The sequence below is a fragment of the Mixophyes fleayi genome, chromosome 5, assembly GCF_038048845.1.
Source record: "Mixophyes fleayi isolate aMixFle1 chromosome 5, aMixFle1.hap1, whole genome shotgun sequence".
NCBI classification, from domain to species: domain Eukaryota; kingdom Metazoa; phylum Chordata; class Amphibia; order Anura; family Limnodynastidae; genus Mixophyes; species Mixophyes fleayi.
The window spans coordinates 230,762,166-230,782,911 of NC_134406.1; the positions used below are offsets into that span (position 1 = coordinate 230,762,166).

General features: G+C 41.7%; 1 protein-coding gene across 4 annotated transcripts in view; it reads right to left on the reverse strand.

Annotated features, from left to right (window-relative positions):
- The window catches only part of PPP1R42 (protein phosphatase 1 regulatory subunit 42), a 41,618-nt gene extending 22,521 nt beyond the window's left edge, over positions 1 to 19,097 (reverse strand). For all 4 annotated transcript variants that reach the window (XM_075213603.1, XM_075213602.1, XM_075213604.1 and 1 more), the window contains exons 1-3: positions 19,028 to 19,097; positions 10,705 to 10,904; positions 4,331 to 4,497 (exon numbers count right to left, since the gene is read on the reverse strand). In XM_075213603.1, coding sequence (XP_075069704.1) covers positions 4,331 to 4,497; positions 10,705 to 10,836 — 299 coding nt within the window. In that variant the 5' untranslated portion in view covers positions 10,837 to 10,904; positions 19,028 to 19,097. The remainder of the gene's footprint in view (positions 1 to 4,330; positions 4,498 to 10,704; positions 10,905 to 19,027) is intronic.
- Positions 19,098 to 20,746: the final 1,649 nt, after the last annotated feature.

Genomic DNA, 20,746 nt, shown 5'->3' on the forward strand with positions numbered 1-20,746 from the left:
CTAGATCAACTTTAAATGTCAGTGTAAATATAAAGCTGTCAAGTATTGGTGTGCTACATGAAAAAACAGCCAGTATTTAGCTTATGTGCACAATAATAAACTAATTTGCACCCCTTGCATTGTAACATGGTTTATCCCAGAGAACATTTACTTATTTTTTTTGCCTAACTTGCCTTAATGACTTTTTTTTTAACTATTAGTCTATTAATCATACTTTCTTAGAAGCAATTTAAAAATATGTGACCCCCACATACACGTTAGTCTAAATATCACACCATAAATAATAAGGTGGACAATGTAACATACAACAATAATAAGCAATGTACAGAGACCAATTGGTCTTTAAGTTGCCCGAGAGCCAGATCTTCAGCAGAGTAAATATGCTACACAAACCTAATTAAATATCTTGTATGAAACAAGTGAAGGAGAACATTTCCATACAATATAAGTTCAGTTTTGCACAGAAAACCACAGAGATACATATATCCATAATATATTATGATGAAGGTAAAACAATGACATATATATCTATGTATGACAATATGAAAATGTGAAAAAATGAAAGAAAGTGTCAATGAAAAATGACAAAAATAATATATCAAAGATAAACAAAGTGTATTAAGAGAAACAATATGTATAAAGTGTATGTGAGTGTAAATGAAGCTATACTCGCTGTAAGATCCCTATGAATCAGATACTTATCATGATAGTGAGATGATGGAAACATACATGTAAAACTGAGTATAGCTACAATAGGTAACAAGCTGTGTGAGTGGTAACTAACAATCCTACTATGGCATAACTATAATGGTTTAAAGTAGTTAATATCTATTAGAAAAACAGCATGTACTCCAGAAGATACATTTATCCATTCTTATTATTCCTGGTGGTTATTAGTTGAAAGTGTTGAATTAATTGAATTAATTGATGTTTGTTAAATTCTATATTTCTCCATTTTTTCAAGTAGGACAAAGAGGGCCAATGTACTATTCTGGGGAATGGAAGGACACAATCTATCGCTTGCTGGGACGAGGTGAAGTAGGGATTGGCTAAGCAATCAATCACACCCTCACCACACACTGCGGGCCTGACTGATCTTCAGATGTAACTCCCTTTGTGTGCCGTATCTTGTGTAAACTAGCCCTGCGTGTGCTCAGAAATGGACATTACATCAAAGAATACAATTGCTTGAAATTCATGTCCAAAGGCAAATGACAGTTACTACTGCCATGACTTGAGTAGCAGAACAGGGGAGGGAAGGGAAGGGACGGATGAACGAAGGCAATGTACAGTAAGCGTGTGCCCATGACATGCCTACACAGATGCGACCGATTCAAGTTATAGGTTTCACTAAAGTACGTCTTTTTTAGGTGCCTAATAGATATGACTCTCACGTCATCATCTTTATATTAAATACAACATGTATGCGTGTGACTACATACAGGGCTGCCAAGAAGAATTCAGGGCCCGGGTACAACAAATTCATGGGGCCCCCCTCATATTCAAGTAAGACCCAAAATTTTTTTGCGCCGCCGTAATTTAGGTGTATGGTCATACATTCAGGGGCGTGGCTAGCCAAATGGCGGTGCAAAAATTTTGGGAGGTGTGGTCATGCATTTGGGGGCGTGGCAAACGTGCCATTGGGGCGTGGCTAACATAAAAACCACTAGGCTCTCAATTCGCCAGAGCGTCACATATGTTCAAGCACTCCTGACTTTCAGGACATCTACCACCACAGTGTAGTATACAAACAATGCAGTGTGTACACAAACAGTTCAGTCTTGGCCTACACCTTACATTGGGCACAACATTCACCAAAAATTGGTATTGTCCTTACTAGAATCACAACATTTCACACACTGTGCTGCTCTCTCCTACCTGTTCTTCTCACTTTCTCCACCTGTGGCTGCTGCTTTCTTTTGTTGCGGCTTGTCCGGATCCAGGAATGTTGAAGGACCTATTTTGAAAAAAAAATGGCTACATTTAGAAAATTACAGCCAGCCCCGGCCTTAAATCAATAGCACTCACGATTAATAATTAGGCCTTCCTCCAGCCCCAACATTAAAATAATAGTATTCACATTTAATAAATAAACCTATTTCACTTCCTGCAAACAGCCCCAGCAATACCTATTTCCCGCAACCATCACTGCCATTAAATAACTCATAGTCACATTTAATAAATAGACCTCATTCTCCCTAAACTCACCCCAAGATTCAATAGCCCCCAAACCACCCCATCTTAAATTAATAGTCCCTACTATTAAATTGCCTCACCATCACCCTACAAACAAAATAGCGCCCATTAATTAGCCGCCACCTACCGCACACACACTACATTGCAACAAGCCCCATCACAACTACACTGCGACCTCCATGCTGCTTTCCCCCCTTTTTATTCACTCTGTGCCTCTCTCCCCTTTTTTTTAACTCTGTGCCTCATTGCACCTTTTTTTCCTCTGTGCCTCTCTGCCCCTGTTTTCCTCTGTGCCCCTCTGCAGTTTTCCTCTGTGCCCCTCTGCCCCTGTTTTCCTCTGTGCCTCTCTGCCCCTGTTTTCCTCTGTGCCTCTCTGCCCTGTTTTCCTCTGTGCCTCTCTGCCCCTGTATTCCTCTGTGCCTCTCTGCCCCTGTATTCCTCTTTGCCTCTCTGCCCCTGTATTCCTCTTTGCCTCTCTGCCCCTGTATTCCTCTGTGCCTCTCTGCCCCTGTATTCCTCTGTGCCTCTCTGCCCCTGTATTCCTCTGTGCCTCTCTGCCCCTGTTTTCCTCTGTGCCTCTCTGCCCCTGTTTTCCTCTGTGCCTCTCTGCCCCTGTTTTCCTCTGTGCCTCTCTGCCCCTGTATTCCTCTGTGCCTCTCTGCCCCTGTATTCCTCTGTGCCTCTCTGCCACTGTATTCCTCTGTACCTCTCTGCCCCTGTTTTCCTCTGTGCCTCTTTGCCTCTGTTTTCCTCTGTGCCTCTCTGTCCTTGTATACCTCTGTGCCTCTCTGCCCCTTTTTTATAGTACTGTCCCTCTGTTTTCCCCCTTGCCTCTCAGTTTCTTTCCTTACCTCTTGTAAGCTTCTTTCTTTTCTTCTCTTCTGTCTCCTCCTCTTTCTTCTGCCTTGGTCTTGTCTGGCTGCGGCGCTCCTCACTGACTGACTGTCGGGCGTGACTTGATGACGTCATGCCCGACAGTCAGTGTGAATGGAGAAGACAGGAAAGGAGGGACGCGGCGCCGCGGTCACGTGAGTATTGATTTTTTTATTATTTTATTTTTTTTATTTCTTATAGCTCCCCCACCAACGGACCACCCCCCGGGAAAAAAAAAATATATATATATATTTTTAAAAACCGCAAGATACAAAAAATTTTTTACAAAATAAAATAAAAAAAAAATTTCAGCGAGGGCCCGGCCCGGGCCCCCTGGCATGGCCGGGCCCGGGTAAAATGTACCCGCTCCCCCCCCCTCTCGGCGGCCCTGACTACATAGCAAAAAACATTTGTATGCAAGTAAAAGAAAATCTGAAAATCGAAAAAATAAATATACATTGTATGCATAATTTATGTATTTACTATTAAAAAAAATGGAAAAAAACATTTAAAAAAAACCCTCACATATTTCAATTAATGATTATAGCATTATGAGCATTAATTTATAAAATGTTTCTTGCATGTGTTCTGATGAGAATTTATATTGCACATATGCATGTGCCTATACTGCAGTCTGTTCTGTCTGTCTACACACAGCAAGTACGCTTAGGCAGAGTGTACTTATAACCAGATTCAAATGGAAAGGTATACTGAGATCCGCTTAGATTTAAATACGATTGGAAATAAGCTCAAATTCTGTGCTCATTTTTTAAACACAAGTTGCGTGCAGGTTGCCTCTGATCATGAATCAGCCCCTATGCCATGCCAGACAATTTAAAATGAAATAAAATAAAAATAAATTTAAAAAATCCATTGTACCATCAGAGATCATGGTTTTTCTGGTACCCCTGATCTCATTAATAGCTATGGCCACATTCAGTGGTGGGATTCAGCTGGTTCTCACTGGTTCGCCAGAACTGATACCTAATTTGAGTCTCAATCCGGCGAACCGGTGACTACAGGCTGAGTCCACCCATTGCGTTGGTGGGGGAAGCAGGCAGACTCCTTAAAAAAAAAACATCAACTCACCATGCTGCACATATTATTATTTTGTAGAATGTACTAAATAAATGACAGCTAGAATCTGATTGGTTGCTATAGGCAACATCTCTATTTTTCAAACCTGCAGTTTAGTAAATATACCCCTATGTGTTATTGTGTTTACATTACTGAAAAGTCATGAAACAATAGTTCAACTTACAGTTTTTCCAGTCTCTTCAATCCACTCAGGTTTTCTATGCAGGATATACAGTTATTCTGGAGGTACAGATGAGTTAAATTTGTTGCAAATCCAAGATTTCTGATCTGACTAATATTATTGTCATACAGATATAAGACTGTGAGGTTTTTGCACCTGGATAGGTCTTCCTGGGAAGAGAAAATATTATAGATGGCGTTTAGTGGATTGGAAATAAGTTTGTCCTAGCTATATAATGCTACTATGGTCTTGCAGAAATCCAGGGTACCAGTGTTGTACAAACCATCTGAACAGTTACTAATAAAATTATGTAAGTTGTGCCCAGTCTCTCTCCTGTACATTAGTCTAATAATAAGGGTATCAGCTGTCCTGGGAGCTGAGGGATCTCGTAGCCCTGCTGAAAATTCAATATACTACTCAGACCTCCTCAAATGTCCCTACATACCACACAGACCTCTGTATATGCCACTCAGACCTCTCCACATACCACTCAGACATGTCTCCACACACCACTCAGATCTCCGTACATGCCACTCAGACCTCCACTCATGTCCCCGCATACCATTTAGACATCCCATGTCCCCACATACCACTTGACCTCTGTACACACCACTCAGACCTCCCTACATGTTCCGACATACCACTGAGATCTCCGTACACACCAATCAGACCTCCCCAAATGCCGCTCAGACCTCCCATGTCCCCACATATCACTCAGATCTCCATACATGCCACTCAGACCTCCCCTCATGTCCCCACATACCACTCAGTCCTCCCCACATGCCGCTCAGATCTCCACACATACCACTCACACCTCCCCATATACCACTCACACCTCCATACATGCCACTCACACCTCCATACATGCCACTCACACCTTCCCAACCTTGCCACTCACGGCTCCATACACGCCAATCAGACCTCCGTACACACCACTCATAAGCCACTCAGCCCTCCCCACATGCCACTCAGACCTTCCCCACATGCCATTTAGATCTCCCCCAGACTAACAGTATAAAGCATCACAAATAAGATGACAATAGGACGAGACACCGATGTACACATGAACAAGCGAGAAGTCAAGAATACCCACACAGGATCTAGGTCAGAAGGTCAGGGTCACAAGCAGGCAGCGATGGTCAATCACAGGCTGGAGCAGTAAGGATTAATCAGCAAAAAAAAAGCAGGCACAAGGATGGCCAGGAACCAGTCAGGAACAGTCAGTAACAGTAATCATATAACACACAGTGTAGTATAGAATGCCCAGGCACAGTAATATGTACTAAGTATACTTTAAATCCAGCACTTGCGATGAGACCTGTGGCCTCACACTCAGGATACAAAATGGTACACAGGGGGATGGACCCTAAACAGAGTCCCAGAACTGGGTGTGAGGACCCTGAACCAGGGAATGCAACGAGCAGTACTTTACAAATACTCTCTGCTTTCAACAGCTGTAAATTATAATCCCTCCTGGATCCTGACACCTTCATACATGTATCTCACAGTACTGGCTGTTTATCTCTATCCAGGTGGATGCAATGCTAAGTATATATATCTGTCAGAGATCATCACTTCCTAATGGGTAATGTGGAGTAAACATTACTACCTCCTAACCAAGCACCATGCAGAACCATTACATCTGAGCCTCAAGCATAAACACGACTGGTACTCTTGGTTCTTTGATGACTCATGAAGGTCTTTTCCTCTCTTGGCCACACCTGGTCACTGTCCCCATTACACAGAACAATGTCTGTCACTTTGTCTTCTAACTAAGGGCAAAGGAACATTTGGCTTTCTTTACACTCACAGATCACAGTGGATCGAATGGACTTCTGGCTCCTGATCTGGGATTAATCTGACAGCCTTGTTCTGTCAAGTCAACAAGGTTACAGTAAGGATAAGTAGGCTCACGAGATTTCCCATTTCCCCATTTCTAGATGGCCTTTATTTGAGGTCAATGGATGACATTCAGTATGTATTGTTATAACTGCTGCTTAAAGGAGAACTTGATATTATCATTATTAATAATAATAATAATAATAATAATAATAATAATAATAACAATAAAAAGTATTATTTTATTAATACAATTATTAAAGCATATTAAAGAATGTTTAAAGTTGGTAAATATTTAAAATTACAAATGGAAAAAGATACAAATCCGGTTAGCTATCTTGTAATACTCTGTATGCAGCTGAAATGAAGGCAAGTACAGCTTGGTACAGGTAATACCGGCTATTGGCAGAGATATGATTAAAGTACACTGTCTTCCTCACTTCCATTTGTACCCATGGGACATGTTTACCATTAGAAGCTGGCACATAACACATAATGAATATTAAATTATTGAATTGTTTTTACTTCAAGAATGTAACATGACAATCTAATAACTACATACTTGCCAACTTATGGCTAGTATGATCCGGGAGCCTGACGGGGAAGGTGGGCGTGGCTCAGAAAATCGCGCCATTTTGGCCAACCTCTGTGATTCCCGGTGAATCACGGCGTTTTGGACCTAATTCTGCCCACTTCACTAGGAAGTAGGCAAATCAGGGAGATTGCCACACTCTCCCGGGAGTGCGGGAGACTCTCGTGAAATGCGGGAGTCTCCCGGACATTTCGGGAGAGTTGGCAAGTATGAATAACTAATAGCAACACTTTTACTAATTTCTCTTTTGTTTAAGAAGTTTCATCCAGGTAATTACACAGTAAAAATAAATAAACAGCATGGGCGTTATTTAGGGTGAGGAGCAAAGCAAAACAAAGTGCAAATTTGTTCCTGGAAAAACCATGGGTGCAAATGCATTTATTTCTTTTTTACATACAGGTAAAATACTGGCTGCTTTTTGATGTAGAACACAAAATACTGGTCACTTTATTATTACTCTGTAACTAAGAGTTAAGTTAGGACACCCTTCTCCCAACTCTAAATCTGTCTTTGCATTTTAAATTTGCAAATCCCCCCCCAGTAGTGCAACATGGTTTTGCCAAGGCGCAAATTTGTTCCTTTTTTTTTGCTTTGCTCCTAAATGTGGCCCTATATATTTAGCTTGCTGTTCCTAAATATTTGCATTGGATGCATTTAGATTATCAAGGACTGTTCAAAAATTACTCTGATATAACATGTTCAATTGTGAAATGAAAATGCATTACATTTGACTTTATTGTTTTACTTTAAAACTGACAATTTACTCCTCTAAGTTATTTTTTAGCTAACGTTAAAATATTAAAATTTTGCATTTCCTCAATGAAAGTATTAAATGTCCCCTGAAATACAATTTGGACAGTCTCCTAAGACAATGTCTTAAACCTTTCATTAACTTCTGTAAAATCACAGGACTAGCAGGAAAAACTCTACTGACAGAGGTGAACAAGCCAAGGTGAACACACCAATTACCAGTTGAAGTGTTGTTCAGTTATTTGAAAAAAAAAAAGCCTCAAATGTTCGAGCATCACTGTAATGTGTTTTGAAAGCAAAGTGAAAGTTGATGCGTCATGGGAACACAAGCCTGCAAGAGCTACGAAAGGGAATCTGCCCTCACACATACACAGCACACAGATGTACTTAGAGGGCTTTTTTGCAATGTACAATGAATGTATTTATACTGATGAAAATAAAAATCAACATGCATTCAAGTACATGCACTGTTTTCCTTCCTTTTAGTCATTTTGTAGATGGTGTCAGCAGTGCACAGTAAAACGATCTGATTTTGGTGGTATAGTCAATGGACCACTAAACCCCCAAATTGAGAATATTTGATTTGAGCTATGAAGGTAAAATAATTTTTTTTGTGTTAACCCAACATTCTACTGCACCTCTGTTAAAATGTAAATTATTAGCCCCCACTCCATTACAGAGAGCTGGTGCCCCTCTCACATCTTTAGGAAAGTGTCTTAATGGGATCTTATACAAGTCAATAAAGCTGAGGTCTTGTAAGCTGCTGCGACATCACTGGCCAAGTTTTTATTGATAAATCTACCAATCCACAATTTGGACCTCATTTACAAAGTGCACTCAATGCAAAACACAGCAATTGTGCACAGTTGTGCCTATATGGTCCACTCAGTGCACTTCAAGGTGCATACCTACTCTCCACCCTACACTTCAAGGTACATACCTACTATCCACCATGCACTTCAAGGTGCATACCTACTCCCCACACTACACTTCAAGGTACATACCTACTCTCCACTCTATACTTCAAGGTGCATATCCATTCTTCACTTCAAGGTGCATACTTACTCTCCACCCTGAACTTCAAGGTGCAATGTGCATACCTACTCTCCACCCTGCATTTTAAGGTGCATACCTACTCTTCACCCTGCACGTCAAGTTGCATACCTACTCTCTACCCTGCACTTCAAGGTGCATACCTACTATCCACCATGCACTTCAAGGTACATACCTACTCTCTACTTCGAAATTTAGAAGTGCACCTGGGCTTGGATGAAGTCTTAAGAGACGCACACTGCAGAAAAGCAAACTTCACTTCAAATATTCCATCCTCCCACCAATTTAGAACCATCTCCAACTCACCTATAAATGCACCATCTCTACCCCTTTTCCTCATTTCAATCATTTCACCCCACAAAACGAAATATTTTTTCAGTGCCCCACAAAACTAGGCTTTATTTTTAGCTTAAATTTTTAGTTTATTTTTCTGCCTATAACAAATAAGAGCCACAACTTTGTTGTACATATTATACATGCATTCTGCTTAAAAAAACAACTTAAGAAAATATCTGGTGATGTCATCCAGGCAATATAGTTTTTTTTTGCACTCAGCAAATAGCTTCAGTAAATTCTGAATTAGCAGGAGTGGGCAGGTACTGATGGCATTCACTGAAATATTGGTGGTCACAAGGAATGACTAAGACAACTATGTGTGTAAGGATGTGTCTGCTATAGAAGGAGTACCTCACAGGTAAGTAATCTATACCTAGGTTGTCCACTCTTCCCTTAAGAGTTAGCTCCTTTTCTACCTACCTCCTGTTGAAACGAATACATGGTATCTGGTTCATCTGCTAAGGCTATGGACATCCACAGCCTCTCCTATTAGAAAGAGTTAGCCAAGCTGTAAGGATGGTCTCCAAAGTGGAAAAAGTTTTTGGGTCAAGAGATGGGGGATAATGAAGTACACATAATGAACACACTGTTCTGAATCTCACTGGTTGAGAAAGACATTACCTATCCATGCTGCTTCCACAGGACCCTTGAACCTGTCTCAGAGGGACAGTGCCCCACTGCTATGAAGAACCTGCTATACCAAAAATCAGTTTGTTATCTTTATTAAGTCAGCCTCCTGAACGAAGTCACCTCCAGAGTGGCATATCTGAATTGTATTATTATTATTATTATCCTTTATATGTTGGGCGCCACAAGGTTTCCGCAGCGCCGTACACAGTACAAACAGTAGTACAAAACAGGGTGACAAAGTACAGAACAATAAACACAAAGTACCAATGCTTCAGGAACTCCAGGAAGACATATGGAGTAAAGACAGAGCAGAAGAACCGGTATGGAGACAGGAGGAGAGGGGGGGCCCTGCTCATAAGAGCTTACATCCTAAGGGAGGGTGTATTTAAAATGTTCTAAAAATAAGAGATTGCTAACCTAAGTATTCCAACTTTATATATGTTGCTGAAGAATGTACGCCCTATGGAGTCCTAGTGAATGGTACTTTGGAGCCTAGAACTAGTTCTGGGAGGATCCCAGAGGGTACCACTGAACCAGTTGACGCCCAATATGAGCCTCTAGGTTGGAAAGCTTTTTGGCAGTGACTGCTTATTAGTATATATAGTATATATACTAGACTGAGTTCAATTGCTACACAATTTGGATGCATTAGACATTGATTACAAATGCCTTATGGGCCTGGACAGGAAATGCCAACAGTATACATCGGTGGTCTTGAGTCACCAGGTTTAATGACAGCGTGATGGATTTGTGGAGATTAAAATTTTGCAGTATTTCACAAGCCCAGTTTGACTACATGGAGGCTCACAGCGACGAAAAAGTACAGAGAGCAAAAAGATATTACTAACTAGAGAAGCCTATCCCTGGTCAAAAGGGATCAAGTTCTAATAAAGCAATTTGGAAACAGAGCTACATACAGGTGGACAAAGCATCTCATTTTTACCATCACAGTGAGACCAGAAGACGTTCTTAGGGGTACTAGAGTATTGGTCAGGAAGGGACTTATGTTGTTTGCTATTCTTAGTTTCTACTAATGTCCATTAGAATATGAATATTCTACTTTAACACACAACTAGGTATACCCAGAATAATTGTTGTATATTTCTGTACTATTTTTATATGAAGCAAATGTATTAGATGATTGCCAATTGGTTTGAGTAATAGTAACAATACTTACAACATAATCAATGTTTTTATTTGAAAAGTTCAGATGAGTCACTCTTTTCAAACGCTGAGTGAGGGACTCCTCTTTTCTGCTGCGGGGTTGATTGCCGGTTCTTGCAATGAGATCCACTGTTAGACGAACCATAATTGCTCAGCAGAAACAACACAGTAGGTAATTGTATGTGTTGCTAAGATGTATTGCACATCATTGTCCTAGAGATGTAGAATAAAAGTATGAATAGGTGGGTTGCTTTCATGTTCCTCTTCGTTTATTAGACATTGTCTCCTAAAATACCATAGGGAATACCCATGACAAACATGGATGCGGTCATTACTATAAAACTAGCACACGGATATGCACTCTGCAATAACAGGGCACTAGCACAGGCCTTCCATATATCTTAAACTTGAATCGAGGACACCACTTTACCAAACTATAGAGAAGAAAAAATAAATGCTGATGCCCTGGATTGGGAAATGTGTCTTCTTTATTTGAGAGTATTGTTCTGATTGATATTTATTAACACAGTCATCTGTAGAGATCAACTACAAAGACAGTGACACATATACAGAACAATCAATCAATACAAGGTTGAACTAACATTTACTGCCATATTTCCAAATATTTGAAGACAACACTGAGTCAATAAATAATGAAAGTGTCCAGGTAGTCAGGCTGTAGAAAGACATTCCGAGAACGCATATAATGGGGTCTCTATAACAATCACTGTGCACTCATATTTGTATTTTCTTTTTCATTTTGTTCTTTTCACATTAAATTATAATATGAGTGGCATGCCAAGAGCCTGGGGGCTTCAGTTGCATCCTATATGTGGTACATGGTATAGGGCAGTGATGGCTAACCTGTGACACTCCAGGTGTTGTGAAACTACAAGCCCCAGCATGCGTTGCCAGTAGATAACTAGCTGATAGCTGGCAGAGCATGCTGGGGCTTGTAGTTTCACAACACCTGGAGTGTCACAGGTTAGCCATCACTGGTATAGGGCATATATAAGGCGACAAACAAGAAATAACTGAGGACATTAAATGGACATACAACTGACAGGTGGAACAGTATGGAGAGTTCCTAGAAAGGCAGGCAGTGCTGGTGACATGACCGTACTCTTTGTGTGTGGGGTGAGGGCATGTGACGTGGCCCCAACTCATAGTCTGCACTGTGACATTGGGGACTTTAGTTATCACACAGAGGGAATAGGAGGTGGCCCCAACTCATAGTCTGCACTGTGACATTGGGGACTTTAGTTATCGCACAGATATGAGCTTTAGAGACATAATGTTGGTCTAGTTAAAATATGTCAGTCTGTAAGGCCATAGAGACAGAATGCACCTCAACCAAAGTGTCAACATGAATCCATTAAAACATTGTACATTTGTAAACATATGACCAAGATGCCCCTTATTGCTCAATGGGTATATAAAGCACATTACATCAACTAGCCCAAATAATATGACAGTAAACTATAAATCTGCATCTGCTTCATAACTATATCAGATTTCAGGTCTTTGCTCTGATGTTCATACAAATATAATTGAATAATAATGAAGTATGCAAGATTAAGAAATCACTGTAAAAAGCTTGCAGGTAAAAACTGTTTAGACTATAAAATATATATTATTTTTCACAAACTGTGTGAAGTAGTGACTGACGGCACCAAATGGCAGACAGAACCTACACTGCTCAATTACAAAATGTTGAGTACTGCATTCTATTCATGGGAAACTGAGCTAATTTTGTTACAACTAGGTTTTAAACATATCACCTGATCGCACCTAGTGCATCTTTGTGAAAGCGAAGACCTGAAGAAGACCACATTCATTTTAACTGTTAGGGCAGCAGACAAAATGTCTGTCCCTCTCTATATAAGTTATAAATCAAGACAATGGACCTGATTAATTAAGGAAAGTAAACAAAAAATCGAGTAACTTTGCACCTTGGCAAAACCATGTTGCATTGGAGGGGGAGGTAAAATAAAATACAATGGCAGATTTATAGTTGGGGTAGGGCATGTCGTAGATCAACTTTAAATTTCACTGTACAAATAAGCTATCAAATATTTGTGTGCTTCATGAAAACACAGACAGTATTTAACTTACGTGCAAAATTAAAAAATAATTTGAACACCTTACATTGTAACATGGTTTTGTCCAGGAGAAAACTTACTCCTTTTTTTGGTTTACTTTCCTCAATGAATCAGGCCCAATGGGAGACAAAATGTGGCATTCATAACCTAACTTGAGTCCCCGCGCTCCCTTCCCATAGCAGCCCCCTATCCGAGAGACAGAATAACTTATAGCAGGTTTTGTACCCTCTCCTCCGAAACAAACATTATTTCAGTAGAGCTCCCATACTGATTAAAGTGCACTAACTTTATACTATGCCAGCAGAATGGTTCGAATATTTATGATACCAGGGGTGCCGCTATATTATACCAGTTTTCCCCCCATACAATACAAATATTGCCCCCATAATATACCAATATTTTCCTATATTAGACCAACACTATCATCATCATCACCATTTATTTATATAGCGCCACTAATTCCGCAGCGCTGTACAGAGAACTCACTCACATCAGTCCCTCTCCCATTGGGGCTTACAGTCTAAATTCCCTAATACACACACACAGGGCCGCCGAGAGGGGGGGGGAGCGGGTACAGTTTACCCGGGCCCGGCCATGCCAGGGGGCCCGGGCCGGGCCCTCGCTGCTAATTAAATTTATTTATTTTTTTATTTTATTTTTCTCTCTTGCGCTTTTTTTTTTTTAAACTTTTGTTATTTTTTTCCCCGCGGGGGGGGGGGGGGGGGGGGGGGGTCTTGGGTTTCTTGGGAGCTGTAAGAAGAAATTAATTTAAAAAAAAAAAAAATACTCACGTGATCGCGCGGCGCCGTGTCCCTCCTCTCCTCCATTCACACTGACTGCCGGGCGTGACGTCATCAAGTCACGCCTGTCAGTCAGTGAGGAGCGCCGCAGCCAGCAGGAAGAAAGAAGACAGAAGAGGAGACAGAAGAGCAGAAAAGAAAAGAAAGAAGTTGACAAAAGGTAAGTAAAGAAACGGAGAGGCTAGGGGAGGAAAACAGGGAGGGACAGTACTATAAAGAAAGGGGACAGAGAAACAGAGGAGGAAAAAAAGGAGAGAGCCACAGAGTAATAAAAAAAAAGTGGGAGAGAGGAACAGAGGAGGAAAAAAAGGAGAGAGCCACAGGGGAATAAAAAAAAAGTGGGAGAGAGGAACAGAGGAGGAAAAAAAGGAGAGAGCCACAGGGGAATAAAAAAAAAGTGGGAGAGAGGAACAGAGGAGGAAAAAAAGGAGAGAGCCACAGGGGAATAAAAAAAAAGTGGGAGAGAGGAACAGAGGAGGAAAAAAAGGAGAGAGCCACAGGGGAATAAAAAAAAAGTGGGAGAGAGGAACAGAGGAGGAAAAAAAGGAGAGAGCCACAGGGGAATAAAAAAAAAGTGGGAGAGAGGAACAGAGGAGGAAAAAAAGGAGAGAGCCACAGGGGAATAAAAAAAAAGTGGGAGAGAGGAACAGAGGAGGAAAAAAAGGAGAGAGCCACAGGGGAATAAAAAAAAAGTGGGAGAGAGGAACAGAGGAGGAAAAAAAGGAGAGAGCCACAGGGGAATAAAAAAAAAGTGGGAGAAAGGAACAGAGGAGGAAAAAAAGGAGAGAGCCACAGGGGAATAAAAAAAAAGTGGGAGAGAGGAACAGAGGAGGAAAAAAAGGAGAGAGCCACAGGGGAATAAAAAAAAATTGGGGAGAGAGGAACAGAGGAGGGAAAAAAAGTGGGAGAGAGGAACAGAGGAGGAAAAAAAGGAGAGAGCCACAGAGGAATAAAAAAAAATTGGGGAGAGAGGAACAGAGGAGGGAAAAAAAGTGGGAGAGAGGAACAGAGGAGGAAAAAAAAGTGGGAGAGAGGAACAGAGGAGGAAAAAAAAGTGGGAGAGGGGAACAGAGGAGGAAAAAAAAGTGGGAGAGAGGAACAGAGGAGGAAAAAAAGTGGGAGAGAGGAACAGAGGAATAAAAAAAGTGGGAGAGAGGCACAAAGTAAAAAAGAAGGGGGAAAAGCAGCATGGAGGTCGCAGTGTGAGCATAAGGGCAGCCTATGGATGTGTGAAAGCACCTTGCGCACCAGAAGCTGTTGGTCCACGCTGACACTTTCCCCTGCTTGCAGTAGCTAAATTGGGGCTGTGAATGGGCGAGTATGGCTGGGGACCCATCCACCCTCACTATCACCTCAGTGCCCCAAGGGTCAGATATTTTGTATTTGTCTTACCTATCCACTCTCGGCACCCCTGAGTCCAAATTCTATAAATAATTTTGTTGGCAAATCAATACGGTTTGGGCAAGAAAAAAGTGATGCAGGCAGTGGAGAGACAATTGCACATCTGTAAGATTGTGTTTGCAATCAGTGTAGTTGTGATGAAGGGGCACAGTAATGTGTGTGATGGCACAGGGGGCTTGTTGCAATGTAGTGTGTGTGAGGTAGGTGGCGGCTAATTAATGGGCGCTATTTTGTTTGTAGGGTGATGGTGAGGCAATTTAATAGTAGGGACTATTAATTTAAGATGGGGTGGTTTGGGGGCTATTGAATCTTGGGATGAGTTTAGGGAGAATGAGGTCTATTTTTAAATGTGACTATGAATTATTTAATGGCAGTGATGGTTGCGGGAAATAGGTATTGCTGGGGCTGTTTGCAGGAAGTGAAATAGGTTTATTTATTAAATGTGAATACTATTATTTTAATGTTGGGGCTGGAGGAAGGCCTAATTATTAATCGTGAGTGCTATTGATTTAAGGCCGGGGCTGGCTGTAATTTTCTAAATGTAGCCATTTTTTTTTCAAAATAGGTCCTTCAACATTCCTGGATCCGGACAAGCCACAACTAAAGAAACCAGCAGCCACAGGTGGAGAAAGTGAGAAGAACAGGTAGGAGAGAGCAGCACAGTGTGTGAAATGTTGTGATTCTAGTAGGGACAATACCAATTTTTGGTGAATGTTGTGCCCAATGTAAGGTGTAGGCCAAGACTGAACTGTTTGTGTACACACTGCATTGTTTGTATACTACACTGTGGTGGTAGATGTCCTGAAAGTCAGGAGTGCTTGAACATATGTGACGCTCCGGCGAATTGAGAGCCTAGTGGTTTTTATGTTAGCCACGCCCCAATGGCACGTTTGCCACGCCCCCAAATGCATGACCACACCTCCCAAAATTTTTGCACCGCCGTTTGGCTAGCCACGCCCCTGAATGTATGACCATACACCTAAATTGTTTTGCGCCGCCGTAAGGCGCCGCAAAAAAATTTTGGGGCTTACTTGAATATGAGGGGGGCCCCATGAATTTGTTGTACCCGGGCCCTGAATTCTTCTTGGCAGCCCTGCACACACATACAGACAGACACACAGACTATGGTCAATTTTGTTAGTAGCCAATTAACCTACCAGTATGTTTTTGGAGTGTGGGAGGAAACCGGAGCACCCGGAGGAAACCCACGCAAACACGGGGAGAACATACAAACTCCTCACAGATATGGCCATGGTCGGGAATCGAACTCATGACCCCAGTGCTGTAAGGCAGAAGTGCTAACCACTTAGCCAAATATAGCCACTATATTATATTATAGCAGCATGGACACCCTGATGTAAAATAAGCATTGTCTACAAACTGTTCTAGCACTACCTCTATATTATATCAAATTGACACTCCATTTTTAACAAGATCATCACAAATCTGCCAGCCAGTGACATCATTAAAACATCATCTCCCTGTATGACTATTAGCAACAATGAAAGCACACTCTGAGTGAGTGTAGTCGTCTCAATGCTTTTATTCTCCAGGGTGCTCAGAAGAGAAGCTGTAACCCATCATTTTTCATGCTTTCTCATTTGACTACAGGAAAGCTAAGACCAGCATATGTGCCAGGAATCATCCATCATTAATTTATAAACATACTCTAAATAAATCATCAGCTTAGGAACGGGATGAATGGTAATGTAACAAGACAAGACAATACTTTATACTGTAAATAGCAGTAATACCCAGCAAGACAGGCCACGGGTGGTAGTCATATATCCTATTACAAAAATAGCCCACAAGGTCCTAAGTTGTTTTTTTTGGGGTCGGATTTTAAGTTTCTTTTTACTGATAACATAGGTTTTATTGGATCATTGTTGAAGGGGAACTAGCATGAAATCGAAAAAAGAATAATAAATGCCAACTTTGGCAAATAGTGCTCCGGGAGCTCGGGAGAGAGTGTGGGGGTGGGGCTAGGCGAAAGGATGCAATTTGAACCAAAGCCCCGCCCCCTACTACTTAACTAGTGAAGGGCCAGGAATCGGGAGGTTGCCCAGCTCTCCCGGGAGTCCAGGAGGACTCCCAGACATTCCCGGGAGAGTAGGCAGTTATGGTTAGAACAAAACAGTGCATTTTTTAAAATAGATTACTGTTTAACCCCTTCAAGGCCCGGAGGTTGACCAGGTCCAGTATTGCACAGTGTTAGTTTTGCTAGTTTTTATAACTTTTCTTAAGATTTACTTCTTAATATTCATTCAACTCACAGAAAAATCATTCTGAAATCTCTTGATGAGTTCTCCCTACTACAAGGATAACAAATATGGGTAATTTTTATAAAGGTCTTAGGGGCCTACTTATTAAGCAATAAACCATGCGGATATGTCTTTTTCCGCATGGTTTAGGCATTTTTAAGTAGCACCTCTATCTAAGAAAACAAAATTTTGCGTTACACTGCAGTACCCATAATTTTCAATGGGGACTGCGGTCTGGGTCAATTTAACAAGCTCCAAAAAGCCTAGATTTTAAGAGATTGACCCTCATGGCTAATGCCTATGGGGAGAGCATTGCAGGGGAGGGATCTTTGGATTCCTCTCTGCAGCCTTCCTACTCTTCCCTCCGTAAACTAACGCAAAATGTCTCTGCACATGCACAGTAAAGACTCCGGGTTAGAACCTGGAGTTGTTAGGTTAGTAAAGTCATTGCCGGGACAGGCTCTTTGGGATGTACTGTCCCAGGATGATTTTTTTAAAAAAATGGCTGCAAAATATCATCCCTTATCATTGCGATAAGCAGGGGCGGATCTAGAAAACTGGTGTACCCGGGGCGATTTAGGGGGGGGGGGGGGGGATTTAGGCCCCGCCTCTTTCTAACATCTTAGGCTGCCGACGGCTGCATACTATGTGCAGGTCCGTCCAGCCGTGACAGGCAGGGACAGTGTGCTGCCCAGCTGCTCTGATTGTGACTGTCCCTGCCTGTCACGGCTGGACGGACCTGCACATAATGTGCAGCCGTCGGCAGCAAGTGTCTGCTAGGGGGGGCGATCGCCCCGATCGTCCCCCCCTGGATCCGCCACTGGCGATAAGGGATGAAATTTTAAAGGATTGCACATGCAGGCATTCGTATTCGTAAATAGGTCCCTTAATGAGTTATATGTCAGTGTGTACATGAGTGGACTGGATGGGGGCATGGACAAAATACAAGTGCCATTTGGGCAAACACTTTAGAGACATCATCTTCAGCTATTTATATAGCACCACTAATTCCGCAGCGCTGTACAGAGAACTCACTCACATCAGTCCCTGCTCCGTTGGAGCTTACAGTCTAAGTTCCCTAACATACAAACACACACAGACCGAGAGAGACTAGGGTCTATTTGATATCAGCCAATTAACCTATCATTATATTTTTGGAGTGCGGGAAGAAACCCGAGCACCAGGAGGAAACCCACGCAAACTTGGGAGAACATACACACTCCACACAGATTAGACCATGTCCAGGGATCGAACTCATGACCCCAGTGATGTGACTAAGCCATCATGCTGCCCCAATTAAAACGATTAAGCTTAGTGGCAGGGGTCCCCCACCAGTCCCTTACCCTGGAGCCCACAATGGCCTTTATCCATTGTCCCATATTATTTACACTGACAAGACATATAGTTTAACCTCATTTTTAATTACCATAGGTAAAGTCACTGACTATTGATAACAGTGCTAGTAAACCATTGTAAGAGACAAAAAAGACACATTTCTGCACTAGTTGGAGGAAGGAAGCAGCTCATCAGTTATCATTGTGTTGTGGCGTAGTTTGATTATAGGTGAGTATACGAGAGAAGGAGATTCTTAACAGTATTATATTTCTTCCCTGCTTGAAAATGCGTGATAAATCACCCGATGTGTTATACAGAAATCCGTAGCTGTAATAGGGCAGCAATGTGTGTTATATCATGCAGTAAGCCGGATGCGCTGATGTAACGCTGTGTGGCGCATATTACATAAAATGACGGACGCGGTCACCGTTACTCACCCTCAGTGGCCGTTACTAACGTGTTCGCACCGTTCCATGCGCTCTGTGTACAATACCGACTCGGCGTTGGTTGCCATGGTGACTGACATCAGACGCATGCGCACACATGAGGATTCCATCACATGGGACGCTCTGATCGTTTTCGAACTCATAACTTATTATAAATGGATTATTTAAGTGTATATCGATTTTATGGGTCACACTAAGGAAGTAAGATTAGCCTGTGAACTAGCAAAGGCAATTTATGGCTCTTAAACTATTGTGCAACTATAAACGTCAATATGCCCAATCAATCAGAGCCTGCAAAGGCATGGTGGCTAGTTCTACAAAACCTGGTGACTACATCTGCACTAGGATTAAATATATTATTACGGTCCTATTATAGTTCTGAATAATTGTGCAGTCTGAACAGTCTGTTGTGTTTAATCTGGCAATCTGATAGAAAATATACAGTGTGATGTGCTGATTATAGCATTTTATAATGTGTATAATAACCAATGTATGGGATGTTTGTGCTTGCCCTTGAGTTTTGCAGGTGAGTAACCAATAATGCTCTAATGTGTCCTGATTTATCACAAGACAGCACCAAATTTGTCACTAGAATGTCTTAATTTACATTGATTATTTTCTTATAATTCATACTCTTGGTGAAAGAGGATGTGTGGATAAGTTCATTTGACTTTTTTAACTTGTTTGTCATCCAAAAGAAAATATAATCTGAATTGTATAGCCTGAGCAAACTGCAGGTCACATGGTTTGTCCCGGTTTTTTCAAACTGATGGGAGCCCTAGGTATGAATAGAAACTTGACTTGAAAATGTATAACTTTGTTGTACTTCAATAAATCAGGTAGTAAAGTTATTAACCTCTTAAAAACAAAACATTATGAAAACAGTAGCTTTTGAGGGGTGCCACCTGTGCAGAATATAGCCTTGCGCTTGTTTTAGTGGAGCCCCGAGAACTGTCACCAGGGCCGTAACTAGGGCTGTGTGACAGGGGTGACCGCCCAGGGCGCAACGCTGATGGGGGGGCGCAATTTTGGAATATTTTAGGTTAATTTGGTTAAAATTGAAGGCTAGGGAGGCGGCATTTGCCTTTCTCGCCCAGGCCACTAGAATTCTAAGTTACGGCTTTGACTGTCACCATGCCCATGCAGCACAAGAGCAAAGACCTTTTCCAGAACCAGAATAAGTAGGAGGTTCAGTTAAAATAACTGATGAAGGACAGTAGCTACCCATCCTGATATTTCTACAATGACTATTTCATCTATCATATCTCCACATTTCACTGTGTCTCCTCGTTCCAACTGTACCACACCACTGGGGACTGCTTGTCAGTCAGCAATGGCTATTTTACTAATGCTGCTGCCTTACAGTACCCACACATAGTATTCCTGACAACTGCTACAGTTGTTGTTCCACTGCCTTATGTATCAAGTGTTCCCCACACCTGTTTTATTATTATTATTATTATTATCGTTTATTTGTTAGGTGCCACAAGGTATCCGCAGCGCCGTACATGGTACAAACAGTAGACTATACAGGAACAATAAACACAAAGTACCAGAACGTCAGAAACTCCAGGCAGGCAAATACTGTAAAGACGGAGCGGAAGAACAGATGTGGAGACAGGAGGGGAGAGGGGCCCTACTCATACGAGCTTACATCCTAAGGGAGGGTAGACAAAATCAGGCACAAGAGGGAGCCAGTTAAGCAAAGGG